Source organism: Chaetomium globosum, genomic scaffold (assembly GCF_000143365.1).
Source record: "Chaetomium globosum CBS 148.51 scaffold_4 genomic scaffold, whole genome shotgun sequence".
NCBI classification, from domain to species: Eukaryota; Fungi; Ascomycota; class Sordariomycetes; order Sordariales; family Chaetomiaceae; genus Chaetomium; species Chaetomium globosum.
In genome coordinates, this window is record NT_165979.1 from 4,016,463 (window position 1) to 4,042,965 (window position 26,503).

The 26,503-nt window shown below is 55.6% G+C and overlaps 12 protein-coding genes across 12 annotated transcripts in view; 5 read left to right on the forward strand and 7 right to left on the reverse strand.

Annotated features, from left to right (window-relative positions):
- Positions 1 to 833, reverse strand: part of CHGG_05024 (uncharacterized protein) — a gene marked incomplete at both ends in the record, with an annotated part of 1,207 nt that extends 374 nt beyond the window's left edge. Inside the window, 2 exons of the mRNA XM_001224237.1 lie at positions 57 to 580; positions 638 to 833. Coding sequence (XP_001224238.1) covers positions 57 to 580; positions 638 to 833 — 720 coding nt within the window. The remainder of the gene's footprint in view (positions 1 to 56; positions 581 to 637) is intronic.
- A 1,647-nt stretch (positions 834 to 2,480) lies between these two features.
- On the reverse strand, positions 2,481 to 3,092 carry CHGG_05025 (uncharacterized protein; the record flags this gene model as incomplete). The annotated part of the gene is made up of 4 exons (XM_001224238.1): positions 2,481 to 2,505; positions 2,570 to 2,628; positions 2,703 to 2,930; positions 3,090 to 3,092. The coding sequence occupies 4 exons, from the start codon at positions 3,090 to 3,092 to the stop codon at positions 2,481 to 2,483; spliced, it is 315 nt and encodes a 104-aa protein (XP_001224239.1).
- A 1,041-nt stretch (positions 3,093 to 4,133) lies between these two features.
- Positions 4,134 to 6,770, reverse strand: CHGG_05026 (uncharacterized protein; the record flags this gene model as incomplete). The annotated part of the gene is made up of 4 exons (XM_001224239.1): positions 4,134 to 4,762; positions 4,816 to 6,142; positions 6,352 to 6,608; positions 6,731 to 6,770. 4 exons carry the CDS (start codon positions 6,768 to 6,770, stop codon positions 4,134 to 4,136), a joined length of 2,253 nt encoding a protein of 750 aa, XP_001224240.1.
- A 1,159-nt stretch (positions 6,771 to 7,929) lies between these two features.
- Positions 7,930 to 8,452, reverse strand: CHGG_05027 (mitochondrial 54S ribosomal protein YmL19; the record flags this gene model as incomplete). Its single annotated transcript, XM_001224240.1, has 2 exons — positions 7,930 to 8,265; positions 8,324 to 8,452. 2 exons carry the CDS (start codon positions 8,450 to 8,452, stop codon positions 7,930 to 7,932), a joined length of 465 nt encoding a protein of 154 aa, XP_001224241.1.
- A 475-nt stretch (positions 8,453 to 8,927) lies between these two features.
- Positions 8,928 to 10,234, forward strand: CHGG_05028 (uncharacterized protein; the record flags this gene model as incomplete). The annotated part of the gene is made up of 4 exons (XM_001224241.1): positions 8,928 to 8,950; positions 9,014 to 9,229; positions 9,279 to 10,080; positions 10,130 to 10,234. 4 exons carry the CDS (start codon positions 8,928 to 8,930, stop codon positions 10,232 to 10,234), a joined length of 1,146 nt encoding a protein of 381 aa, XP_001224242.1.
- Positions 10,235 to 10,819: 585 nt separating this feature from the next.
- CHGG_05029 (uncharacterized protein) lies at positions 10,820 to 11,715 on the forward strand (the record flags this gene model as incomplete). The annotated part of the gene is made up of 5 exons (XM_001224242.1): positions 10,820 to 10,914; positions 10,990 to 11,037; positions 11,336 to 11,423; positions 11,491 to 11,553; positions 11,608 to 11,715. The coding sequence occupies 5 exons, from the start codon at positions 10,820 to 10,822 to the stop codon at positions 11,713 to 11,715; spliced, it is 402 nt and encodes a 133-aa protein (XP_001224243.1).
- Positions 11,716 to 12,297: 582 nt separating this feature from the next.
- CHGG_05030 (uncharacterized protein) lies at positions 12,298 to 13,170 on the reverse strand (the record flags this gene model as incomplete). Its single annotated transcript, XM_001224243.1, has 1 exon — positions 12,298 to 13,170. One exon carries the CDS (start codon positions 13,168 to 13,170, stop codon positions 12,298 to 12,300), a length of 873 nt encoding a protein of 290 aa, XP_001224244.1.
- Positions 13,171 to 14,617: 1,447 nt separating this feature from the next.
- CHGG_05031 (uncharacterized protein) lies at positions 14,618 to 16,303 on the reverse strand (the record flags this gene model as incomplete). Its single annotated transcript, XM_001224244.1, has 1 exon — positions 14,618 to 16,303. One exon carries the CDS (start codon positions 16,301 to 16,303, stop codon positions 14,618 to 14,620), a length of 1,686 nt encoding a protein of 561 aa, XP_001224245.1.
- A 1,248-nt stretch (positions 16,304 to 17,551) lies between these two features.
- Positions 17,552 to 18,909, forward strand: CHGG_05032 (uncharacterized protein; the record flags this gene model as incomplete). The annotated part of the gene is made up of 3 exons (XM_001224245.1): positions 17,552 to 17,931; positions 17,986 to 18,091; positions 18,289 to 18,909. The coding sequence occupies 3 exons, from the start codon at positions 17,552 to 17,554 to the stop codon at positions 18,907 to 18,909; spliced, it is 1,107 nt and encodes a 368-aa protein (XP_001224246.1).
- Positions 18,910 to 19,157: 248 nt separating this feature from the next.
- CHGG_05033 (uncharacterized protein) lies at positions 19,158 to 22,962 on the forward strand (the record flags this gene model as incomplete). The annotated part of the gene is made up of 5 exons (XM_001224246.1): positions 19,158 to 19,192; positions 19,811 to 19,936; positions 20,181 to 20,402; positions 20,456 to 21,873; positions 21,935 to 22,962. 5 exons carry the CDS (start codon positions 19,158 to 19,160, stop codon positions 22,960 to 22,962), a joined length of 2,829 nt encoding a protein of 942 aa, XP_001224247.1.
- A 1,178-nt stretch (positions 22,963 to 24,140) lies between these two features.
- CHGG_05034 (uncharacterized protein) lies at positions 24,141 to 25,297 on the forward strand (the record flags this gene model as incomplete). The annotated part of the gene is made up of 2 exons (XM_001224247.1): positions 24,141 to 24,548; positions 24,617 to 25,297. The coding sequence occupies 2 exons, from the start codon at positions 24,141 to 24,143 to the stop codon at positions 25,295 to 25,297; spliced, it is 1,089 nt and encodes a 362-aa protein (XP_001224248.1).
- A 235-nt stretch (positions 25,298 to 25,532) lies between these two features.
- On the reverse strand, positions 25,533 to 26,105 carry CHGG_05035 (uncharacterized protein; the record flags this gene model as incomplete). Its single annotated transcript, XM_001224248.1, has 1 exon — positions 25,533 to 26,105. One exon carries the CDS (start codon positions 26,103 to 26,105, stop codon positions 25,533 to 25,535), a length of 573 nt encoding a protein of 190 aa, XP_001224249.1.
- Positions 26,106 to 26,503: the final 398 nt, after the last annotated feature.

The following is a 26,503-nucleotide window of genomic DNA, read 5'->3' on the forward strand; positions in this document are numbered from 1 at the left end:
GCGTCGGGTTTTGCTGCTGCTGGGTGAGGTGGAGAAGAAGATGGCGAGCCGACGACGGGGTAGGTGGATGCGTCGGCCGTGTAGACGTTGAAGGTCAGGCCTGGGTCGTTCGGGCCGCTGATGTGGCCGGGGATGGGGACGGTTTTGTCCGAGGGGATGGAGGAGTCCGAGGGGCCCTCGATGGCGAGCTGGGCGCAGCCGACGTAGAACTGGGCGTCGGTCTTGTCGTTGGTGACGTTTTGCAGGGTGATGATCTCGTGCCGCGCGAGGTAGGAGCCTGTGGGCAGGCCGGATGGTAGGTTGATGCTGAGCAGGCCGTTGTTGGCGATGAGCTTCTCCGTCGCCCACTTGCCCGCTTTGGTGTCGAAGCCCTCGTCCCAGATCTTGAACCAACCTTTTCCGGCGGCCGAGTCGGATTGCATGTCGGAAACTTGTTTGAGGTAGATGGCCATGGGCCCGACATGGGACGGGTCGATGGACCCGGGCTGCGCGGCGTCGGCCCACTCGCGAAACTCGAGGGTCAGCTTGGCGCCGGCCGGGGCCGGGCACGAGAACGCCACGGCGTTTTGCCCATCCCGTCCTAGAAATTCGTGTTAGATCGTGAGAAGAACATGGTAGGAAAGGGCCCGTGACTTACCACAAGCCATGTCTTCAGAGTCGAGCCCGCCTGCAAGAGGGTGGGTGGCAAGATTGCCCTCCTTCGCCATACGGATGCAGGTGCCATCACCCTGGTTTACATCGTTGATAAAAAGCGTGGTGAATGCAGTATGCGCTGCTGAAAAGGGGGCGAAACTGGTTGCCAGACCGAGCGCGAAAAGAAAAGGGGAGTGCATCGTGGATCACAGATCGCACCGGCCAGCCCTTGAAAAAAGGAAGAAAGCAATAAAATGTCCCTGTCGGTTTAAACGAAGGAATAACCTTCCGCCAGGGAAGATTTTACGTTTTCTTTTCGAGGCAAACGAAAGCGAAGGAATGGGTATCCGAAGGGGGCGTTCCACGAAGGGATCCCAAGGAGTGGCTAGAATTTAAAGCTGATGAAACTGGAAGAGAGGTCGTGTGGAGCCCTGCAAGCCGAGGTCAGCCAGGGCAAATAGAGTTCAGACTGAACATTGCCTCCGGTCTCTTATATGAGAAGAGCAGTCAGTCGTAAAAGGCGGCCTGGATACAGGAGGCCGGTTCCAAGCAGCCGGAATAGAAACAGAAGGGAGGTAATGAAAGGGGCGGAGATTCTCACTTGGAGAGCAAACAGCCAAATAGGCACTCCTTGATTGAAGTCCCAAACCGAAACAAGCCAATTTACAAGAGGAAACAAAACTGATCAGTCGCAAAAATAAAGTATGTTTCCAACTCCATACTTCCCCCTGGCGACACACCCTGCCAGGGGTTGCGCCGACTTTCATCATCTGTGCCGCATTCCCCAGATCTCACCCAGAAAAATCGGTATGTCTGAGTGGCCCAGGAAGTAACAGACGACAGCACCCGCCCAGTTTGCCCTGCATGTTGCGGTTTGAGATAGAGGAATTTGCCGTTCGCTGCGTGTAACATATCACAAAGGGGGCTTGACATCGGTCGGCGCGACCTCCCCCTTTGGCCCGGCCGGACCCGACTCTGCAACTCGAGGAGATGGACTCAGGGGTGCTATGCAGGTGGATCATCATCGACCGCACCGAGTCTCGGGTGGTTTGCCGCTTACCGCCTCACACTTGCGCGCGCAACGTGAGGGCGGCGGTTAGAGAGCGAGTCAGGGGCTTCGGCGTTTGTCAACAACTGATTTTGTTTGAAACGAAACAATTTGCTGCCAATTGCCGAGAGGTGTTATGCAAGACATCTGACAGGTAATAACTTTAGTGGCACGGCATGGCTATCATTAGCTCAGATACTGAAATTTGAAAAATACGGACATGAACCCGATTGCCGTTATCATGGTACCGCTGGTGAGTTCGTCATGTTTTGATATTGCTCAAGGCGGCCAACTGCCAAGCTTCATGTTTCTTAACAAAGCAAAGCAAAGCAAAGCAAAACGGGCAGTGAGTAAAACCGACTTGTTGGGATCGAAGCCCTTCGCAAAGACATTCAAAAGGCGCATTGGGCCCCGAACCACTCACTATTTACCCAGCCTCGCACGATCCAGATCACAATGGGACAGCCCACGACTAAGACTGTGCTAGCGAGAGACATTGGCGCGATGGTCGAGCAGAACTACCGCGCCCACGCGACTCAACAGAACCAGGTAACCAGATGAAGGAATGGAGGAGTGGAGAGGGTTTTATTGCGTTAGTCTGGCACCAAGCCAACCCAAGGAGATGCACCCGGACCGCCTGGTCGATATCTGCGAAACTGCCAGGGTCACCAATATTACGCCGTTGAATGCAGCTGGCGACTATCCGCCCGGTGAGATGTCGTACATGTTTGGTGGATTTGATACATTATATGGTACACATTCGTCGCTTCGTGGGTATCTATTTTCGGTTCATTTCTTTTTACTCGTTGATCTTGGCCAGAATCCTGTGAGGGGTCGTGTTAGTCCCGGGCTGCTCCTCGTACAACGGTACGGTGTAGAAAGACTTACTCGCTGTCCCGGAAGAGGTGGTACTCCTCCTCGCCAACCTTGACGGGCGAGCCGCCGTACTGCACGCCGTGTTAGCGCCCTTGCCGCAACCGCCGTATCTTCCTGAGAATATCCGCTGTATCCGCATGCATACCTGAGGAATGAGAACCTTGTCGCCGGCGTTGACGCCCATGGGGACGCGCTTGCCGTCACGGTCGAGGGCGCCGGGGCCGACGGCGAGCACCTTAGCCTCGTTGAGTTCTTTGACGCTCGACTCGGGAAGGAAGATGCCGCTGGCGGTCTTAGCCTCGGCCTTGACACGCTGCACGAGCACGCGGTCGAGGAGCGGGACGAGCGCCTTAATGCTGCGGAGCGAGGTGGCCTGCGACGGATGAAGGTCAGTCAGTGTCTCTGTGGTCGGTTGGATGGAGGCGGGTTCTCGCGGCATTAAATGGGTTTCGGACACTCTGCACTGTCGAACCGAGAGCTCCCGCGAGAGCTCCTGGCAGCGTCATCGAGTAGCGGGGAGGGGTCCACTCACCATTGTGAAAGAGTTGGGCGTTGACTGAGGGGTACAGCTGAATGTATTGCGTTGGTTCGAGGAAGTGATGAGTCTGGCGAGAGAAAAATCGGGAGAGTATGCGGGCAGGTGAGGAAGCTCCGTTTTCAATCGGTAAGAAAGCGGATCACGATCCGAAGAGCTTCCAGGAACATCTAGAATATCGCCAAATTTTTACTGGGTCCCGGACGCCCGGCGCCAATTGGCTCTCGGAGTGCTTTTCCCCCACAGCCGTGGTGTTTTAGGGAGTGTGATTGGTTGAACAAAGCCGTGTTGGATTGGAACGCCGGACAACCACCTCAGCCGCCCATCAGCGACACCACAAACCGAACCGTTGTGATAGGTCGTAAGAGGGGAGAGAGTTATGGGATGAGAGACTTTAGAGAGCCATCTTAGAGGGGTGATGGCTAACTAGGTTCGAAACAAGAAAATCATCACGCTACCTCTTGGTGGAATGCCTTGTTGCAAACGACGATTCGGGGCGTCCTGGCAACGTGCGAAATTCAGGGGCAAAAATAGAGGGGTTGATGCCCGGGCAACAATGGAGACATGAGTGCAGTTCCTATTCACAATAAGACGCTACTCGTCTTATGTAGCTTACGGACATAGCTGTTTTCCAAAACACTTATACGCTAGCTTCGGTCGACGGAAGGCGGGATATCGCGAGGAATTAACTCAATTCTCTTGCTTTACTGTCATTCTCTAACGACGCCAATCCTCAATATCCATTGTATCTCGCTACCCCAAGATGCCATTCCCAAAACTATGCTAAACTGCCCCCAAAATATTACGGCAACCTCTGCATGCCCCGACGGAGGATCCCAATCTATATGCGCCTGCCCAGAACTCACGCCTAATCCCACCATAGATGCCAACGCTCTAGACAAAATCATCAAATGAGGACCGCCCACTATCCCCAAGCTGCCATATCCTGCAGGGTATAATAACAAGCATAATAACGACCCTGATACCGACCATCGGCTTCTCTCCGTTGATTCGCCCTCCTGCACCGCCTCTAAGTTTTCCCTAAGACTTGGCAGGCGTCGCAGGCGGCTCCAACACATGCTTGTGGTCGTCAGCATTCACCACATGCCCGCCCTCCTGTCGGCATATGACCGTGTCCGCCACCCACGGGTCGTCCAATATGTCGGCCATGGTGGCTCGCTTCTTGGGATCCAGCTCCAGCATCCGCCCGATGATGTGCCTGCTCTCCCGAGGGAGCAGACGGAGGATGCGCCACGGGCCCCGGATTACCTCCTTCTTTTCCCCGGACGGGTTCTGCGAGCTGCCTTCGTTGCCGGCAGCCGATGCCGTAGTTAAAGGCCGCTCAACCTTGCTCGACTCCTCGCGATTCACTGCCTTGTTAGCGTCGTTACGAAGGGCTTGCGGGTCAAAGTCGCGAGCCGGGATGTCGTTTAACGCTGAGGTAGAACTCGCAGGCGGGAGGAGGAGCTTCTTAGGGTCGTGGCCGGGCGTCGGGTCCGCGGCGAAGAGCTTGAACGAGTTGTCGGACAACCTGGGGAGCTTCCACGGGAACCGTCTAAGGGTCATGCAACAGTAGATGATCGCTAACGACCAGATATCGACCGCTTGTGGGTCGTATTTCTTTTCGTCGTACACTTCGGGTGCGAGGTACGGATCGGAGCCAACGATGCCTGTGTTACTGTCAGTTCCGCTTTTCCGCCGACGCTTCGAGTGACCAACTCACCAGTTGCAGGTACGATACTGGTTTCAAACGGGTATTTAAACACATGGGCACTCCCGAAATCAATAATCTTCATAATACCGTGTTCGCTGACAACCACATTGTCGAGTTTGAGATCGCGGTGCGCCAAACCCATGCTGTGGAGGTACGTGACACCGCTGAGAATCTGCAAGAAACAGCAGCTGACTTCCTCCCGGGACATTTTGCCTGTCATGACGATGGCAAAGAGATCGAACGGGGCGTACTCCATCACCTCGTACCACTTGCCCTTCTCCTGAACGATATCGAGCGTTTCGATGATGTTCCCATGATGCAGCGAAGAGCCCATGCAGTACTCGGCCGTCAGTTTCTTCACGTACTCGCGCTCTGTTTCATACGAGTGCCGCGGCCGGAACTCCTTAACGGCAAAGACGACACCGTCTTCAGGACGCTTCATCAGCCTCACCGAACCACCCGCCCCGGCGCCCAGCACTCTCCCAAGCTTTCCATATTTGGCAGAGAGGCCATGGTCGTCTCCGAAGGGAATCTGCGCTGATTTGGAACTCGGTGGTGTCTTGCCGCCGGACCGAATGGACGATGCTGGCGATGCCGTCCGTTTCGCCTTGTTGCTGGGGCCTAGTTTGAAGAAGCGTTTTAGATCGGCCATCGAGCTGTTCCTACTATGGACAAGACTTTCGTCCGATTGCCGTTTCTCGCCCAACGCCCTCGGCAGACTAAGGGTCGACGAGCTGGGTGAAGCACCTGGTTTCTTCTTCCGGGAGAATATGAAGCGTGAATCAATACCCTTCTGTGCTTGCCGCTTACTCGCAGCGTATGGATCATCCGAGTCTCCCGGTGGTGGGGCTTGGCGAGAATAAAACAGCGAGGCGGCTGCCGCTCGCGAGGGACTACTATCGCGTGACGGCGGCACCGAGCTGGCAGGCGAGTTCGAACCGCTTCCAGCGCCAACCGAAAATAAACCTCTCCGGTGGCTGCCGAGCGTTGCTTGTGTGCTTTCTCTACCGTCGGAAGTCGCGGGTCTCCGCGAGGTTCGTTCACGGTCCGCCGACATGTGGTGCGGAACCGCCAATCGAGATGAACCGGCCGACAGCGGCTCATGGGTCGAGTCTTGAGGGGTGATGACATCAGGTGCCCGACCTAGCCGCTCGCGGTCGCCAACAGGCTCTCGTTTTAACCCACCTTCGGTGGTGTCTGTCCCAGCTGGTGTAAGAGGTGGCGAGTGAATATCCGCGCTTCGTCGGCTAGCGCCCAGGCGCGGCGAGCCATGGGCAGTCGAGCTTCGAGTTGGTTGCCGGCTCGGTTCCCGGGACTCTTCATCACGAGAAATGGTCTAGAAACAATTGTCAGTTGGATATCATTGGCGGGATCGAATGTGGTCGGCGCAGCTGAAACGGGTCGCCGGCTTCAAAAAAGAACAAAGGACAAGCCAAATGCAATCCCAATGCGACCAACCACCCGAGACACAGCAAACCAAGATGCCCACCGTCATCACCGCTGACGAAAGGGCCGATTGCGGACGTTGCGTGGTGAAATACGTACCCTTGAAGGCGGTAACGAAACCGGTTCGTATGAAAATATGTTCATTCTGCGCTCCTGAAGCGGGCAGGTCCTCAACCGGTCGGAAAGCTGGCGGATGTCCTCAGAAGTCACCTGGCCGGGGTTCCCAAGAGGGTTACCGTTGGCCAGTGGTAGACTTGTTGAAGTGGCATTATCGGGCGCAATCTCTTCAATGGTAGATTTGAACCGGACTTGTGATTGTTGGTTGTTTTGGTCATCTGTTGCGACCCCGGCAGAGTCTGAATTTGGTAGTTAGCATTAGCAGCAAGGTTTGCGATCGCTTCAGTCAAACGGGTCCGGTGGCGGTTGGCGCCAGACTTCTTTCTGTCTGCGACCGGCGAGGGGTAGCGCTTTTTCTTACCCTTTGTTCGGAGCTCCCAATCTTGGGGATTCGTCGCCATCTTGACCACCAGGGGCTCGAACGAAGCCGTAATCGATGGTGCCTTCGCGAAGGTAAAGCGGTGACGGGCGCACGTACGGATCGTGTAGAATGCAAACAGCAAGAAAAAAAAAACAGCACCTGGTCTGAAAGATGACGGCTGCACCTTGGGCAGCGTGCAAACGAAGCCGCTCCGACGTGGTGGGGCTTAGCTACTTGGCAGGTACATCATGCAGGGCGTTGGCGGGCCGAATGTTGGCTGAAATCTGCGGGAGGCGCGGGTACCGTGAAGGGCCGCTGTGGGAGACCCAGGCCGGGTCCGGCCTTCGTCAGCACTGGGGTTCCTGGAGACGGTTATTTCCGGGTCCCCTGGCTGGCAGGCTTTTCCTGCGGTATTGTCTTAAATCACAATCACACAATGACTCGCGGCAAGACCTCAGGCATCGGACGCAGTTTGACGGCATTGATACGCGTTTGAGCCAAAAGAGGGGTTCTTCGGAGGGGCCCAGCCGTGTTGTCTCCGAGGATCCCGGAAGGCTGAAGGCGGAATCTCAGTGGGTTCCATCCATTTATTCCATCAACCCGTTGATGAGATTGGTGGCCCGACATCGGGAAACTCGCTTTCAAAACGAGCCAGGCGTGCACGTGCAACTCGAGGCGACGACTGATAAAGATGCATCTGTGATTCGGCTGCATCTGCGGTGCAGGTTCGGCCTTCGGCATACCCAGAAAAGCCGGGTCGACCGGACCACGCAATCAATTCGCCAAGCCCCGCCCGCCGTGACGGATGGCACCCAAGACCCGGTCCACACTGCCGTTCTTGCGCCGGCCGGGTGGAGGACTGAGAGGACCTTTTCGGTCCCTCCACCGCAAAGCCACGCGCAAGACATGTTTCATGTGATACGGTGCATGATTCCGGCCTGACTGGGCTAGTGACAGCAGAATCTATCGCGGGAAGCAGGTCCCGTGTAACACGCCAGCAACGGCTCAACACTTCAGTGTGCCCTTATGTGCCCTCCGATCCATAGACCAATATGGTACAGATTTAATGTACAGAGATAAGAGGAGCGTTGTCCCCTCCCAGCATGCTCGCATCACCGGAAAATGCGCCTCGCCAAAACCGCTCTAGAAACAACCGTAACGCCCTGTGCTCCATCCCAGTCTTGTATGCCACCGGACCTTCATGGGATGACCGCAATTCCAATGGATTTCGACTGGTAAATGATAGACCGGCAGATACCTTCAAGGGACAGACCGGAGAGTCGGAGCTCGGACTGCTTGATCTTTGCGATTTCGTAGATGTGCTTGAGGCTGAGGGTCCCCACGATTTCCTTCCCTGGGTTGCTCGCCCCTTTCCTCTTGCCCTTCTTGCCCGTCGGCGCCTCGGCCGCGTTGAGCAGAAGCCATGATGTCTGCGGTGTCCGAACCTCGAAATGGAATGTCCTGTCTCCCCTAACCGTAACCCGGACAGGCATTGGGGTGCCGGCGATCAAGTGCTGCGTTCTAGCATTGAACTCCTGCAAAGACGCATCAGCCAACTAGAAACATACCCTCCCCCTATGGTGTCTTTCTAACCTTGCAGAAGTCCATTGACTTGATACCCTTGCTACCCAGCGCCGGACCGACGGGTGGACTCGGGCTTGCTTGGCCGGCGCCGACGATGATCTTGACCACCTGATCAGCAACGGACCGTGCCTTCGACATCTTGTCAACCGTAGGCGCAGGTTTCGGAAATTGGCCGCGTAAAGAGTGAAAAGAAATCGGGATCCGCCACAGGGGCTTGAATCAGGTCGTGTCTGGGTCGCTGTCGGTCTACCTCCACCGGGAAGCTCCCAAAAATTTCGGAGCTTTGCGAGAATGGCCGGCACCAGCCACAGTTGGCCAAGTGCCGCGAAATCAGCCACAAGTATCCGTCTCGGCAAAGTCGGGGTCAAACAAAATGTCCGTGCGCTGGTTGACAGCCTGGTGACGTCCAAATGGGACAGGGGTTTGTTAGCGGCAAGCTCCTCCCGCCTTCGGGCAGCGTTTTCGAGGGGTCCCTCGACAGCGGTGAATGGCTCTCCCCAAGTCTTATCTAAAACAACCCTCACGTTCACTGAAAAACCTAGTGGCTCCCTCTCTGTCCCTTTTTGACGACGGCCTCTTGATCCCTCAACACCGATCCTACGAAACCGACATCATGTTCAAGTGGGCGCAGCAGCAGTAAGAATACAGACGTCGTGAACCCCACCTTCGTTGTCGTCGTCTAACCTGGCATTCCTACAGGCTGGCCAACGTCGCCGGCACGCAGGAGCCCATCTATGGCGCCTCTGCCATCAAGTCGGTCGCTGAGGAGGCCGAGACAACGCCTTACTCAGAGCTCACCAGGGACGACCTAAAATGGCAGGCAATGGAGTCCACCAGCGTCGAAACCCAGACCTTCTACTTCATGTCCGACAGTGGGCAGCTCGCTTTTGCCCAGGTCATTTATAGCAACGTGGCGTACGTTTCCCGTGCTGCCCGCTCAGGCTCCATGCGCTGACCTTTCAAGCGGCATCCGCACTACCTGCCAGTTCAACTGCAAAGTCTTCAGCCTCGACGGGTCGAAACCCCACCTCTGGTCCACGACGCAGTTGAGCAACCACGACTTCAGCGAAGACCGGACCGGTTTCTACGCCGATGATTGCGCTGTAGAGCTCTCGGAAGACGGAACAACATATACAATCAAGTCGATGAACGACGACAAGGCCATTGTGAACCTAACCGTCAAGCGGACGGCCCCAGGTTTCAAGGCGGGAAAGACCGGCAACACGCTTTTTGGCACCGACCTGTCCAACCCTTGGGGGTCTATGCGCCACATCTTTTGGCCGAGGTGCACTGCTGAGGGAACGGTCACGACCAAGGAGGGCCCCATCGACTTCAAGGGCAAGGCGTTCTTCTCCTATGCGCTCCAGGGCATGAAGCCTCACCATGCCGCGGCCAAATGGAACTTTTGCAATTTCCAGGGCCCAAAGTACTCAGCCATCCTAATGCAGTTTACCACCCCGCCGTCGTATGCTTCGACCGTGGTAAATGTGGGTGTCATTGCCAAGGATGGGGAGATCATCGTTGGCGGTTGCAAGAGCAACGTCACCCACATTCAAACCAAGAGTGACAGTGAGAACGACTGGCCAGAGCCGACGACCATCAAGTACACATGGGCGGGGACAACCAAGGATGGCAAGCCTGTGGAGGCCTTTATCGAAGGCGGCCTTGAAGAGAAACTCGACAGGATAGATGTCATGGCCGAGGTTCCTGGTTTCGTAAAGAAAATCGTGGCCGGAGCCGCAGGCACGAAGCCGTACATCTACCAGGTTAGTCGTCCCTGGAAAACTCATTGATCCCCTGCCTAACATCGCATAGTACTCGCCACAAAAGACGAAGCTGTCGCTAAAGCTCAAGATTGGGGACGAGGAATTTTCCGAGGAAGGCTTCGTGTTCAGTGAAGCAACCTTTATTTCTGAATAGACATCTACCCTAGTCGGGTAGCAGGGCTTTGGGTACAATGTCTGGCAAACAAGTGCCAGGACTGGCGTTGGGATGGGACCGTTAGAGACTGGACATTCGTTGTGTGGTTAATACACGTTGCACAGAAGCTGAACCGAGGGCATGGGGATGGCCTAAGCGCGAGAGATGGTCTGTTGAATACGTAATAATAAAATCCCTAGTAACTCAAGGGACTCAACAGCTGCACTAATATAATTGCCAATGTTCGAAAACGTACGAATCACGTATATTCCTCTACCACCCCCTCGCATACGAGTAGCACAATCCCATTTTCATTTTTATTCTTCGATTATAGAACTTCTTTGTCGTCGCTCAATGTAATTAACTGAGCTAAAAAGCGAAACAAGCCGGAAACGCTCAGAATAAGAAAACTGGAAGGTGCCGTTGGGAGTTCTGAGGCCAACCAACCACTGCAAGCCCCACTTTGCATACAAGGGCGCGCGACACCTTCCCGGTTTGTTTTTCCAGAGAACTTACATTCGACTCAACACCCGAGTTCCATTCACGAGCACAGAGTACCTTACTTGCTCGGAATCGACTAAAAAAATGCCGCCAACCGTCCCGCAGCGCGGAGGCCCGAGTGGGCTGAAGCGAAGCGTCGCCGGGAAGACCGTCATGAAGACAGGCGCAAAGCGCCACCGGTATGTTGTACAAACCTTCTACCGCATTCAGCTCATCGTAAAACCAACCTGCTAACCTGGCTTTTCGTGTCACAGGAAAATCATCAAGGATTGCATCCGCGGGATCACCAAGCCCGCGATTCGGTAAGTCTCTGGCAGCTATGGAGGCAGGAAGTGGGCCGGCATCGCTATCCTATCGAGTCTATTGCAAACATCTTGAGATTTCACGCACATATTTGGGGGGTTTGGGACCCGATCGACTTGAGATAGCATATCATTGTCTTTTATTATTTTATTATTGACATTATTCCACTTCTTCGTTTCCCTCTTTGTTCCTTGGATGGGGTTCAGCGCTGGTATTGTTCTTCTGAAATTCTTGTTATTATTTACTTCAACGTCACAAGGTGTTTTGGATAAAAAGCATGATCGCTAACGATAACAGTCGCATGGCTCGGCGCGGTGGCGTCAAGCGTATCTCAGCCACTATCTACGATGAAGCGCGCCATGCACTGAAAATCTTCCTTGCGACGGTATGCTTCAGCGGCTCTCCTCAGGTCTTCCTGTATCCTTAGTACCGGAGTACTAATGCATCAATAGGTTATACGCGACGTCGTCACTTATACGGAGTACCGTAACGCGAAAACGGTGACGGTTAACGACGTGAGTGAAGCAAAGCAATGGGCAGACTCCTGACCATAACTGACTGGACTTCAGGTCATCTTTGCCCTCCGCCGCATTGGCCGGCCTATTTACGGGTTTGATCCCGACACTTACAGCGCTAAAAAGAACTCAGTGGCCGTTCAGAAAGATTCTCGCGACTAACCACAAAATCCGGCCTTTTCCTTCTCTCTCAGTGCTTCAACTAGTTATGGCTGTCAGCCGTTTTCTCTGTTTCTATTGGGATTTGGGATCGGGAATCTTGGGGAAATGATAAGCCTAGCTGTTTGTTTTCTTTTTCTACGGCCGGAGTACGGACGGGATGGAGATATATACGGCATAATGTCGCGAGCTGGTTTATCCAGGACGGATCCCAATCAGCGGACGGAATGCTGGGTGGTGTTGTGACGAAAGCTCGGTAATAACTAACTGAGATCCTGTGTCAAAGTGCGGGTTTAAATTCTGTTTCGCAAGGTGAGCTTCTGATCCGGTGGCAGGTGATGAAACAGCAGCAAAACCAAGGTATCATTGAGCGAATGTCTATGTGGTATCTTAAAGGAGAACCGGTTGAAGATCCGCCCCCCAGAGTATCGCCCCCCAATCCATCGCCAAACCAACGCCGTGCTATCCATACCAAGCCAAACTAGGAAAAAGCCAATCGCTTCCATATGCTGTCGCATGCCAAGGGAACCCTCGTCGATATCCAAAAGTGCTCGAACCCTTCTCCAAACAAGCCCCAAGCGCTCCCTACCTCCTCCGCCCGTCCCGCTCTCCGATCACCCTCTCTAGCGCGCGCGCGGCCCGCATCTCCCCCTTCCTAAACGGGCTGTTAAACATCTCCGGCAGCACCATGATGCTGTTGGCATGCTCCTTCACAAATCCCACCTCGGCATCCTTGCCGCACCGCTCTCGTGCCACACGCACCGCCTCGCGGAGCAGGTCCCCGCCCAGGCCCTTGCCCCGGTACCGCAGCCTGGTCGTCCAGGCGCGGATCACGCCCCGCCCGCCCTTGAGCTTGAAGCTGTTCTGCCTGCTGTGCGCCTTTCGCCGGCCACCGCCGCCCCCGCCGCCGCCGCCGTTGTTCCCGTCCGACGAGGGCGACGGCCGCTCCAGCCGGAGGACCAGCGCGCCGACGACGTCGGGCCCGTACCGCGTGCCGAAGACTAGGTCCTCCTCGTCGCCGTCGCGCCCGGCCGTGAGGAAGTCCCAGGACAGCGCCTCGGCGGCGCGCAGGTAGCCCGAGGTGACGAAGCGGATGGCCGTGAGGTAGGTCATGATGGCGCCGCTGGCCAGCATGAGGGTGGTGCCGAGGTCGTGCTGCGAGTTCTGCGTCCAGGCATAGCGGTAGATACCCGCCAGCACGGCGAGGAGGGCCGCGAGCGGCAGCGGGTGGAACACGAGGTGGAAGGCGGCGAGCTGGCGCTGCTGGGCGATGCTGTCGGCTACTAGCTTGAGGGCGGCCGCTTTGTCCTCGCGGGAGGTTAGGAGTTCGAGGGAGAGCGGGGGGATGTTGTCGTTGAGAGCTGCTTGTGCGGGGTTGGTCCCGAGGGGGGACGGCGAGACGGGCGGGAGGGTTTGCGGTGTGTACGGCCCAAGAGTGGGCGTCGAAACGTTGGACATTGTGGAGTCCAGGAGGACGAGGTTGGCGCGGAGGAAGGTTAAAAATGCTGGCCGAGAGATGTCAACACAAGCTCTAAAGTTTAAGCTCGCTCGATGTAACTTGATGTAACGGTGGGTTGTTTGCGTTTATATTGCCCCCCCACAACCCTCTGGTGGTGCCTGTTCAATACAGTTCTCGGGTTTTAAAACAAGACCACCACCTCTTCGGAGTTCAAAGCTCACATGTAGATGGTGGAGGTTGGTGAAAGAAAGGGCAAAAAAAGGAAGAGAAAATAAAACACTAAAGCTTACCAGCACTTGTTTTCAGGCCAGGTACGGCATTGATCCTGTCAACAAGGGTGTTCGATTGACAGGTGCTCAGATTGAGCTCGGTGATGGCACCCACGTGCCGAGAGCTCGCCATGGCACAGGTCCAGGCTCGGTCCAAAATCAACTAAGCACTTGCAAGCGAAATGCCGAACCAGCCGCAACTGCATGGGTTGCAATACCGCCGCTGTGGGTTTGAATCTTCAAGCATTCCCTCATTGAGCTGAAGATTCAACAGCTCAGAGATTGGGGGGATGCGAGTGGTGTTAAAGGACGAAGATGAAACGCTGGGGTGCGAAGAGATGCGAAGAGGTGCTGGAAGCGGAGGCGGCAGAAACAGGCCTGCAAGATCGGGGCATGTCCATCGGGAGATGCCCTTATAGGAGGATGATAAGCACAAGCGGCTCGCAATATGACGACAGCACCCTTGGTGATGTGCATGCAGGAGCGGTTCATAACCCCCAATAGATAGCAACCGTTGCAGATCCTATATACCTCTTGCAACGCCTCATCCCCCCGCGCGCGCTCAGACAACCATCTCGAACTGCGGGGTTGCTCGTTTTGTTTGGTGGGCTGCATGTTGGGGATCAAGGGATGACCTGATAAGGTCGGGACACATGAAGAATCGATTCTTTGGTTAGGACTGCAAGGCCAATGGGGGATCCGATGCAGCACGAAGGTCTGCGTGACCCCATCACCAAGCACCCCACCACCGTCGCAAGCCCCTCACCCTGAAACAGCTCAAACCAGCCCAGTGGGTTTGCCTGCACGCTCGCAACAACAGTGACGACCCCGCCCGCCCGGGGGATTCGTCTTACGACCAAGGAAAGAAGGCGAGATCGACAAGAAGAATTATTACTTCAGCATAACTCTCGCAGTAATAAGCCGCCTTTTCTAGGCCATGGTGCCTGTTGTCAGCCCTGGACGGCCATGCCTGTGTGTTTTACGCCCAAGAAGGACCTGGGCAAGGGACTTTGGATGAAAGGAAGAAAACCGCTGACTATAACGTAATCTATCACCTTCTGGGACACACCACCTTGTGGGACACTTTTCTGCCCCACACCCCACCATGTCGACTTCGGACGCACCTCACAACACAAAAGAGAGTCTATTCGGAATGCATTCTACATAATTCGAGCCCTTATTTACAAGGGCATTTTCTGGCGTTGTGCTCGATTGAGCCACAAACACTGCACTTCGGCTGCGCACGCTTTCGTGCCTTTGGCGCAGTCGTGTCCGATGGCCCCACCTCTCCTTCTTCGACCTCTCGACGAGCTTCCTGGCTTCCTTGACCCTTCTGACGAGCATTCTGGGAGGCCTCGATGTGTGTCATCCCTTCTCCAATCGTCATAGTCCCTCCTGTTTGAATGAAAGCTCGGCGTGCCCGCTTTCTCTTTTGTCGACCATTTTCAGCTCGAAGTCGCGAGTTCTCTTCCTGCAAAAGAGTAGCATTGTGCATCGCCATCTGGCAGCCCTTGATGATTTTCTGAAGCGCCTGATCTGTTGGGCTTATCTCTCTCTGGTGTTTCCTTTGGAGAGAGTCAAGTTCGACGATGTTTCCTGGCGTTTTGAGAGGCAGACTTGGCGGTTGGATAGGGGTAGGAGGGGGACTCAGTGTCCGTATCCTGGTTTGTAGCCGACAAAGAACCTGAGTTGGATCGAAAGGCAAGAGCCCTGCAGCTCTAAAGCCGCTTGCGATGTTCTTTGTATTGAATGTCTTTTTCCGAGCTTCGAGAAACAGTTCGAGGAATCGCGGTTTGTCAATGTGATGAACCCCGAGTGCTATCTTCGCTTTGACAAGGTCGCCGTACGTCCGCTTAAGCACAGCGAAACAGCTAACGTCAAGGGGCTGGAGGTAGTGCGACGAGTGCGAAGGCATACACTCTGTAAGGATCCGATGCTCAGTACAGAATTTGTCGAATGCAGGCGTCGAATGGCTTCCATGACCATCGAGAATGAGAAGCCGATATCGATCAACAGTCCGGTTTCGCGTCTGTGGCTCGAAGACTTCTCGAAGCCACGCAAAGGTAAGCTCATCGGTTGTCCAGCCGTTATCGCTGACTCCAATCCGCCACGTCTTTGGCAGTGCTGAGCTGTCGTACCATGACGAGATGTGGACTTTTCCTTCGAAGATGATCATTGGATCAACACTCCAACCTGTCGCGTTGATGCACTCAATGACAGTTGTCCACTCTCGATTTCCCGGCTGGATAACAACAGGTCGATTCCGTCGGTCAGATCGAGTGACCACTTTAGACGTGCTTGCAACACCCATCTGGAAACCAATTTCGTCAAAGTTGTAGATGTCGCTGTCAAGAACACCGTATTCGTTGATGGTCCTTTGCACTCGTGCAAACCACGCTGAAATCTTCTCTGGATCCTCGCCTAAGGCCCGTTGATAGTCGTACTTTCTAGAATACTTCGTCTCCAGATGGGGATGCCGATGAAGAAGCCGCTGGACCCAGTTCTCACCAACAGTCATTGCCGGGACCGGGGTGGATGTAAGAGACGCGTCGAGTAGAGTGAAGCCTCCACGCTCGCGGAGAAGAAGGTCAGCCATCTGTCGGATGTAACCGATCGTCGGCGACATCCCACGGTCGTCCAATGACTCGATCCATTGAATCAAGGCTGCTTCTTCAGTTGGGCGTAGCTTTCGGTTCTTGACTTGAGCTTCTTGACGCGTACCGCCCCCCTTGACGCGTCTGTGGAGAGTGGACTTCGGTACACCAAACGCATCCGCAGCGTTGCGAATGATTTTGATTTGGCCTGAACGTAAGGCCTCGAGTGCTAATTGGATTCTATCTTCGTGCTGTAGAGGCTTTGGCATTTTGCCGGGCACAATGGCGTAGTGGAGTGCGTCCGAAGTCGACGTGGTGGGGTGTGGGGCAGAAAGCTGTCCCACAAGGTGGTGTGTCCCAGAAGGTGATGGATTACGTTACGGCAAGGGAAGAAAAGTTGTCGATCCCAGTTGCAGGCAAAGCCCCGGAACCAGCTAGGAGGAGATAGGTGAATAAATGGTTGCTTACACAGTTAAGGGGCTAAATAGGAAGTCAATCAGTCGAATACATTGAGACAACGTCGATTCTGATCAGACATCGACGGTGGGGTGCCCGGTTCGAGATCATCCATAGCTCAGATGCGCAGGGGCCACACCGACCGACCCAGGCGAGACTTCATGGTGTTGCAAACATTGACCCTGGTTTGGGGGCGGCGCAGGAGGATGGCAAACACTGGCGCCCGTGTTTCATCTCGCATGCACTGGGCACACCCGCCAGGGTGGTGCAAGTGAGTCAGAGAGTCGCAAACTGGCACAACTGGCTGGACTGGGTCACCACAGAAGCGGCAATCGCCATCGTCCACCCTCCGAGTGGACCTCCGCTTGGCTACGAATGGAGTTTGAGGGATCGAACATCGCGCTGAATCGGCAAACTACGGCCTGTAAAGTATTTCTTTACGCACCAGGATTTGCGGCGTTGCTCGCCTCATCGAGGCGTTGCTTCCATTGCTTACTTGTTAGGGAAGATCTTGTGTCCTTGACTATCTACGAATAAATGTCCAGAATCAAACCATGGAAGCTGTTGGAGAGAGCACAATGACTCTGCGGAACAAAACGGAGGTGTGCAAGGGCTGCTGAGTCACGCCCGAAAGATTCCGACGCAACTCAATGCCAAGCACCCAGCTGGCCCAGACACGAATGAACTTCCGCCCCTCCAACAGGTCGAAAGTCCTTGTTATTCAGGATCTCGTTTTTCTCACCCTTGGCTAAGCCCCGGAGGCACGGGAATGACTGGAGAATGGCAGTTTCTGCTTGTCAGGTTTTGTTGTTAGACCGGACGAGACCGGCCGAACCCGGGCCTTAAGATTTTCGAATGCCTGTCTTGCCCGATTGCTGATCTCGGTTCCTTTTGTGTGGCTCATTCTAGGAAGTTTCCAACAGCTTGATATAAAAAGACCCCAGGCACATTCCTAGAGACGCCTGATTTTACGTTGATATCAAACCACACACCATAACTCGCTAAACACCACACAACTGTACCCACATACGTAACTAGTTACTTTGTTCACACTCATCCCAATGATCTCCTTTGAGGCAAGCAAGAAGATCTGCTCGCCCAAACAAGCAGCGCAGCTAAGCCGCGCCGTGGCACCCTTCTTCTATCAAGCCCATGCTGTGGGGCTTGGCTATCCTGCCACGGTTCGTCTTGCTGCAATCACTCGCCAGTCCCGGATTTCTCTCCAGCCCACTCCTTCCGGCAAACGAAGCTTCTCGACGACAAGTGTGAACCAGCTCCGAGATGTCTTCCCCGCCAAGGACACGCCGTTCATACGCAAGACACCGCCAGCATGGGAACACCCAGGCTACACCGAGGAGGAGATGTTAGCAGTCGTGCCTGGTCACAGGTCGCCCGAGACTGTGGGCGATTGGGTTGCGTGGAAGCTAGTCCGCTTGGCCCGGTAGGTGTTGCGAGCTCTAAACAAGCAAGGAAGTCTCGCTAACGACAAGCACAGGTGGGCGACTGATATTGCCACGGGTATCGGACGGGAGCAGCAGGTCGATATGAAGAACCCGACCACCGCTGTAGCGGCAGAGAAGCCGTTGACAGAGGCCCAATGGGTACGAAACCACACTATTATCCATGTTTGTGCCTGATGCGGCTTGAGGGGGTGGTTAAGGGTCAAATGTGCTCACAAGCGTGGCCAGTTGCAGTCCTTCACCTCGAAAGCCACCCCCAGCCCACGCCTTGTCCTCTTTAGGCCATTGAGGTGATAGCAGCCTGTTTGAAGGGAAATGTGCTAACTTTCATTTACTAGCTCGTGAGAGTCATCTTTCTAGAATCAATTGCGGGCGTCCCCGGAATGGTTGGGGGCATGTTGCGCCACCTCCACTCTCTTCGCCGCCTCAAGAGAGATAACGGTTGGATCGAGACCCTCTTGGAGGAATCATTCAACGAGAGAATGCACTTGATGACCCTGATGAAGATGGCTGAAGTTGGGTGGTTCATGAAGACGATGATCCTCGGGGCACAGGGCGTCTTCTTCAACGCCATGTTTCTGAGCTACCTGGTCTCGCCAAAGATCACCCACCGGTTTGTGGGCTATCTGGAGGAGGAAGCGGTGCACACTTATACTCGCTTGCTCCGCGAGATCGAACAAGGTGACCTACCAAAGTGGTCCGACCCAGCCTTTCAGATCCCGGAGATCGCGATCACCTACTGGCGCATGCCCGAGGGGAAGCGGACGATGAAGGACCTCATTCTTTACATCAGGGCCGACGAAGCCGTCCACCGTGGAGTCAACCATACATTGAGCAATCTGAAGCAGAAAGAGGATCCGAACCCCTTTGTTTCCGAGTACCGAGTCGGCGAAGAAAAGCACAAACCCAAGGCAGCCTTGAAGCCGGCCGGGTACGAGCGACGTGATGTTATTGGCTGAAGTCGCTCTCTGGAGGGGGGGGAAGCTGGATGGTAACATTTACTTTCGGATACACTTGGGTTTGCTTGGGCGTTCATGGTTTAGAGCGGACTGGTTGATGGCGTTGGGGCTAGATAGACGATATACCCTCTTCTCTCTGTAAAAGTAAGGTACGGGCGTAAGAAAACAAGACTTGCTAGATGCCTAGCAAGCATGCAATATAACGCTGGATTCAGCGAACCTCTCCTCAGACGTCTGTCCTGGTCAAAATGGTCCCCGCACTGACTCTGCTGAGTGCCGAATCGTTAGTTATCGATCACCAAAACGAAACCTTCCATGCAGTTATCGCATGGACCTACCAGGCCCGTCCAGTCAGGCACGCACCGAACTCGATGCCAAGAAATTAACTCAGACGTGCAGTAGGGCTGCAGCAAGTCCAATTGCTGTCTCACCGTTTGGGCGCGTTCGTTGGGCATGATGCAGGTAAAATACCCACTGTCAGGGCATTGTCGCACAAGAGTCGGGCAATCGACAATGGAATCAACCGGGCGTTCTTAGATGAAGGCGATCAGTAGGATTTCTGACGCTGTGGGCCCGGCTTGTTGATCAGGACTGTGTAAGACCAGTCTCGCCAGCGTATGCCTCTCCGGGAAGACAGCCGTTGACAGTGCGGGTTCCGTCATCTCCATTCCATTGCCTTGTTTTAGCATTCCAATTTCATGTCTCACTCATCAATTATGCCGTGTTTTTCGCTCTCTTCAGAGCGGATATGACACACCTTCATCGCCGTGCTCCTTGACTTAGAAGCAAGTCGGACGTCAATCTTGTTGCCTTCGATAGCGGCTTCAGGGCGCATCTGCCCTTCTGCACCGAGAACAGCCCTTGTTTGAATGCCCGCAGTTGACGCTCCGCCTCGACTCAGCTTGTGGCCCCAGCGATACTCGGTCAGAGGCTGCTTGGAAGCAGGCCAGGCATTTGACAATGTCGATGCCCAACAAAGCGCACTGACAAAAGGGCGCGTCGCTCATACCTGGTTCAAGGGAACGTTGTGAGACACAGGGTACTCAAACACAGCAGGCGAACCCTGTAGTGTAGGAAGACCAGAGGCGAGGATTATCTCGGTCAAAGCCTCATAGCAGAGCGCTTGTCAAATATAGACGGCGCGCTAGCACAGTCGCAGCAAACAAGGTGTGAGGTTGGTGGAGAGTTTGACCCCTTCCGGCGACCAGCACAATTAGGAGAACCGAAGGGCTTGAAGAGTTCCGTTTAAGGAAGCTGTGAGACTGCTTGAGGCTAGCCGAGAACGATTCGCTGCCGGTGCCCCACTCGGCTTGGCGCCTGCCGCTCACTGAGTGGGGCCCGCACACCCGGCCCCTCCAAGCTTGGTGTCTCCATCCTCATTCAGGAGAGGAGAAAGAGACGGCGGCTACGAAACGTCAGATTGCGAACCACCGCCTCTCCCACGGCCGCGCACAGTTCGACGTTCGCAGCCCTATTCGGACGATCCAACCATCGTATTTTCGACAGGGAATGAGCTGCCAGCGAAGCATCTGCACGCTTGTAACAGCCGGAATCCCAGGCGCGTCGTCGTCGCAGCACAGCCTCACAGCACTGCCACTGCCACCGGAAGGCTGATCGCACCTTGTCCACCAGTCTGCCTCGCCTTGCTGCTAAAGACAGCAACAATCACGTACCTTCGTACCACGCAGGACCTAATCGCAACGGTCCGGTACCGACCCATGGACCAACAGCATTCCCATGCCCGCGGGCGTTCGCTCTCGGCGACGTCTACCGGTGGGGGTATAAGGAATGCCCACTCGCCGTCGCCTGCTCCTTTCCCTAATCCGAACGAAGAAGCAGCCTCGTCCATCGGTCTCGGCGTCAACCTCGTCGACCCAGCTCTCCAACAGTTTGCCGTGACCCAGCCCGACTTCTCGACATATGACGCGAATGCCGGCAGCTTCATGAGCAACCAGCAACCTGCCCCGCAGTCCTTCTCTCAGCCAGGCCTCACGAACCCCTCTGCCGTAACGACGTTCGACTTGACTCAAGACTTTAGCGGTCAAGTCAAGGCCGAGACTTCCCCCTTCGGCCCACCCAGCCCCGGAAGTTTCCCGTCACAGTCTCAACAGCAGCAGCAACCCGGCCTCCTCGCGCCGACCTTCGGTGACGGCGACTTTACCATTTTCCCGCCTACCGCGGGCGAGCCACAGTTCAACACCCCACTTTTTAGCAACGACGGTCAGCAACAGCTTTCCGTTCCAGAACCCAACATGATGGCTCAGGCAAACCATACACCGACCCCCCCTCACCTCCTCAACCCCGACCCGCAGCAGCCGGGCTCCGCGAATCATTCCCCCCGCTTCAACCAGCATCAGTTTTCCTCCCCGCCTGGGAGGCACTCTAGGAATGTTTCTCTCGGCCCCGAGGCGGCACTCCTGCCGGGGCAGCTGGACTGGACTCACGCGGGGCCTCAGTTTCAAGGACACAGGCGCAGCGCTTCCGAGTACTCGGAGGTCTCCTCGGCTGCGCCCTCTCCCAACCTCGTTAGCTCAGACACCTTTGAACACCTAGACCATCACCACTCCCCGATGCAACGGCCCCAAGACGCCGCGCTATATCAGGAGTTACACGGGATAGGCAGCTTTAGTATCTCGGACCCTGGCACTCACAGCCCAAGTCACGGTGGCGCAAGGAGCCCATCCCATAGTCCTGCCATATCGCCTCGTATACTTCCCCAGCAGCTACCTGATATGGGCCAGCAGGGAAGCTTCTTGCTACCGAACCAGAACAACGGCTTTGGTCCATCCTCGTACATGCACGATCCCCAGGAAGCGTTCCCTCAGCTCCAGGAGACGCCCGAGATGCAACAGGGAATGCCTGCCCCACCTTCCATCAACATTGACTTTGCGCCAACTGCTGTTCGGAGCGGTTTCGAGCAACCAAAGAGCCTTGATATAGATTCGCTTACGCCGCCAGAGCGAGGTACGTAAATCGGTTTCCGCGCGGTCTTGGCAACTCGTGGAACTAACCTCATCTTCAATAGGGCGCCAAAGGGTGCAACGACCCCGCGCTGTCACGGACCCTTACAACAGCAGCGCCGCGCTGTTGGGGACCCACCGCAGTGTTTCGGCGTCCGGGGGTCTCTCCCCCGATGCCGCCGCCGGCGCGCGGCCCGAAACATCCCGCTCACTTTCCCCTCTTGACCGCGGAGGCAGTACGGCGGCGAGCAGGAGGCGCCAATCCACTTCGGCCGTCCCGAATAATGTCATGGCGCTCCGTCTCGTCGATCCCGATTATAACGGCGGAGCCCAAGGGGAAGGTGGCGGAGGGAGCGCAAAGCGCGTGCAGAAACACCCGGCGACGTTCCAGTGTACCCTCTGCCCGAAACGGTTCACCCGAGCCTATAATCTACGCTCACACCTTCGGACACATACCGATGAGCGGCCGTTCGTGTGCACCGTCTGTGGCAAGGCATTCGCGCGGCAGCATGACCGAAAACGGCACGAAGGCCTTCACTCTGGTGAAAAGAAGTTCGTTTGCAAGGGAGAGCTCAAACGGGGTGGGCAGTGGGGTTGTGGCCGGAGGTTTGCCCGCGCCGATGCGCTTGGCCGTCATTTCCGGTCTGAGGCGGGCCGTATCTGCATTAAGCCGCTCCTCGACGAGGAGATATCTGAGCGGATGAGGCAGTGGGATGAGGATCAAAGACAGCAAGCTCAGCAAGCCATGGCTCAGGGTCTCGTCATGCAGCCGCAGGGCATGATGATGCCGCCTGGTATGGACCCCAACACCGGCGGCTACCCGATAGACGCCAGCGGCAATTATGCGCTACCGCAGGCGTTGCTGGCGCAGTATCCTGCTCTGGCGCAAATGAATTGGTCGGGCGCCGACATGGGCGGCGGTGGCAGCGGCATCGAGGACGAGCTGAGTGGCAGAAGCAGCTTCGACGCGAGTGACTACGACGGCGAGGACGATGGCGGTTATGTCAGCGGGCCCGGCACCGGCTTCGGTCAGGGTGGGATGCAAGAAAACTTCGGCGAAATGGGCTACGCCAGTGACTACGGCGGGCGCTGATGTTCTTTTCTGATGGCCGCTTTCTTGTCTTTTCTTCCCCATTTCTCTTTCTTCTTGGGCCTTTGGGCACCGTGCAGCGACCAGATTTCCTGGGTGCACTTTTGCATACGGAGGATCTTCTTCCCATTGTATGATGTTCATACGCTTTATACCTCTCTTGGTTTATACCTGTTTGCTAGGTGTGTGGCTTTAGTCTGGATGTGGATGGGGTTGTTGTTGATGACATTGATGATTCGGTTGGTATTTTATTCTCATGACGGTAGATAGGAGGTCAACGTATTGGGGACAGGCTTTGGACAATTTAGGAGGGCCGTCATCACGGCCCTGCCTCCGGATTCGAACTTTTGTAGACTGGATCGCGATGGTTAGACATAAATAAAGCCAGCGTTCGGCATTTCTTGTCGCTTTTCGGCTGCCATACACATGTATGCACATGTTATAAAGTGCGGCCCAGCTTCGAAAATCTTCTTGCAGGTGTCCGATGGGCTGGCCCGGCCAGCGCGCCGGAACCTGAAGAGCTCCGTATCCGAGCGGAACGTCGGCTCGGAACCTATTTCACAAGTTCAAACTGCACGGGTTGCATTTGTCAGCTCCCCGCTCAGGTACGAACCGACGATATAACCATGCCATCTTAGTTCGGGGCGATTGAAGCTCCCTCATCAAAGGTTTCGGGGAGCGAGCACTACCTGTGGAGTGATGAGGAAGTTCGAATCAGGCCGAACGAACCAACCGGCAACTAAGTTACTCGGTGACCATCCCTCGACAACGTTGATCCCAACACTATACCAAGACACTCAATTACTAATCTATCCGTTCGTCGGACACATGATAACCGTATACGACCAAATGTGGCGTATTGCGTGACGAGCGGGTCGCTGTGATGGAGAGCGGGGATGGTTAAGCCAAGTCGCCTACGAGGTACTCGCCTTCGGCTTTAGGTTGAGCCTGCAGTGTAAAGCGGGCCGGTCACACCTTATCTCCTACGTACACTACAGTGTTGACATCATGGAGTGGGGTCTATAGTCCCTCGGAGGGTATAAAGGGAGGGTGCCTGTCCCATTGTTGGCCTCTACTGCTGGCCGGAGTCTCGACCACGTCCTCGATCCCATCTGCCAACGAAACAACGACAACTCCACGGACCTGCCCGTCACTAACAAAAGCATAGCCGTAATTGCGCCATGGCACCCCCTTCGCAGATCAATGCGGTGGTGATCATCAAACCCGGAACGGCTGAGGTCAAGACGGTACCCCTCCCAGAGCTTCCGGATGACTACATTCTCGTCCGCACCACGGCTGTGGCTCTCAACCCAACCGACTGGAAGCACATCGAAAGAGATGCAGATGCCGTGGGGGCCCGTGTAGGCTGTGATTACGCCGGCATCGTCGAGCAGGTCGGACCGAAGGTAAACAAGCCGTTTGCCAAGGGCGACCGTATCTGCGGTATCGCTCACGGTGCCAACTCGCTGCGGCTCGACAGCGGTGCTTTTGGGGACTACATCATCGTCAAAGGCGACTTGCAAATCAAGATCCCTGACAATCTCAGCAACGAGGAGGCCGCCACGCTGGGCGTCGCCATCAGCACAGTGGTAAGTTACCCCTGAGAAACCTCCAACCGAAACAACAAACCTATCCAGACAGCTAACCCCCTCCCAAGGGTCAAGGTCTCTATCAGGCCCTCCAGCTCCCCCTCCCGGGCACCCCCGAAGCCGCCTCTCCCAGCAACCCACCCACCGAGATCCTCATCTACGGCGGCAGCACCGCCACGGGGCTGGTCGGCATCCAGTTCGCCAAGCTATCGGGGTACCGCGTGGCGACGACGTGCTCGCCATCCAACTTCGAGTACGTCAAGGCGCTGGGGGCGGACGCGGCGTTCGACTACCGGTCGCCCACCGTCGTGGACGACATCAAGGCGTGGAGCCGCGACCCGGACGCGCTGACCCTGGCCTGGGACTGCATCGCCATTGACGGCGCCGCGGAGATCTGCGCCGCGGTGCTGAGCCGCTCCCGTTCGAGCCACTACCGCGCGCTGCTGAGCGTTGAGGATGAGGCGATCACGGCGGTGAATGAGAAGGTGGATAATGGGGCGACGCTGGGGTATACGATTCTGGGGGAGGAGATTAAAAAGGGGGGGAGGGATATCCCGGCGATTCCGGAGGATTATGAGTTTGGGAAGAAGTTCTGGGAGGTGTCGAGTGGGTTGTTGGCCGAGGGGAAGATTAAGCCTGCTAGGACGGATGTCAACCGCGGTGGGAAGGGCTTGGAGGGTGTGTTGGTGGGGTTGGAGGAGCTGAAGGCAGGGAAGGTCAGTGGCGTCAAGTTGGTGTATACTCTCTGAGCGGATCGTCGTCATAAGCGGCGGTAGAGAGGATGAGAAGAACAGGTGTGCCTGAAATGTATTTAGATCGCAAGCCATCAGACTCGGAGTGGTAGATTTGAATGAGAGCATAGGCTGTGGTTGAAGGGTATATCATGATGAATAATACATGGAACAGCACAAGTGAGAGAAACAAAAGTTCTGACAAACACATAGACCCTGCCCCCTGCCACGACTAAGGCCCTACGGGCTCAGACTAGGCATTGCCGCTTTGCTCTCCGCTCGGCTGCATGAGGTTTTTCACCACCTGCTCCAGAAGTTCCTGATGGGCACTCGAGAACCGCATCTTGACAAACGGTTTCACCAGGGCGCCACACTCGATGCTGGAAATATCGACCAGCTCGTAATCTCCGCTGTCGGGCCCCACGACCAGCCCAGGGCCGTCCGTAACCTCTCCTCGCCGTCTGACTTCGTAGCTGCTCCGCACCGTAACACCGCCCTGAGCGTGGGCGCAGCACCGGACGCCGTGCTCAAATCTCTGGAACGCGCACGGGATGGCCACCTCTTTAGTCGCCCAGGACCCGACGCCCGGGATGATGGGCACACGGTCGTAGACGACGTAGGCTTGTAGTTCCTGGCCGTCCTTGGGGAAAAAGGGGTCGTTCGCCACCTCATCCGGTTCCACAGGGCGCCGTTCGTATCGGTCAAGGTAGGGGTTTGGCTTGATCAGGGCTTCGTAGGTTTGGAGGGATGCGAGAACGGCGGCTGGTGGAAGCGAAGCCGGGATGGGCACCCGAGTGATAACGATGAAAGGCTCCGGCGGTGACATGATAATAGCTGGTGTGCGATTGTAATTGGCGATGATGTGACGGATCTTCCGGTGTAGAGGAATACAATGCTTGGCTCCGGAATATAAAGCTCAATGGGAGCTTGGGCGTCTTTGTCCAGGCGGCTTTGTTCTTTTTGCTCAGCTAGTGCCTTGATGAGTTGGGTCGGGTCGGGCCGGGTCAACGAGTGAAGAAAACTCGGGGCAGGTAGAAAAGCAGGGTTGAAACGTTGGGTGCGTGAAGTAACCTAGAAGGTCGAGTGTTTGACGGCAGTGGTTATCAGTGCGCTCACTACCAGCATGGAATGATGGAATGGAAGGTGCACGAGCAGCAAACGTGAGTTGGGGGATATCAGATGTGTGCACCAGAGTCAAATCCCCAAAAGTAGCATCTCATGTCA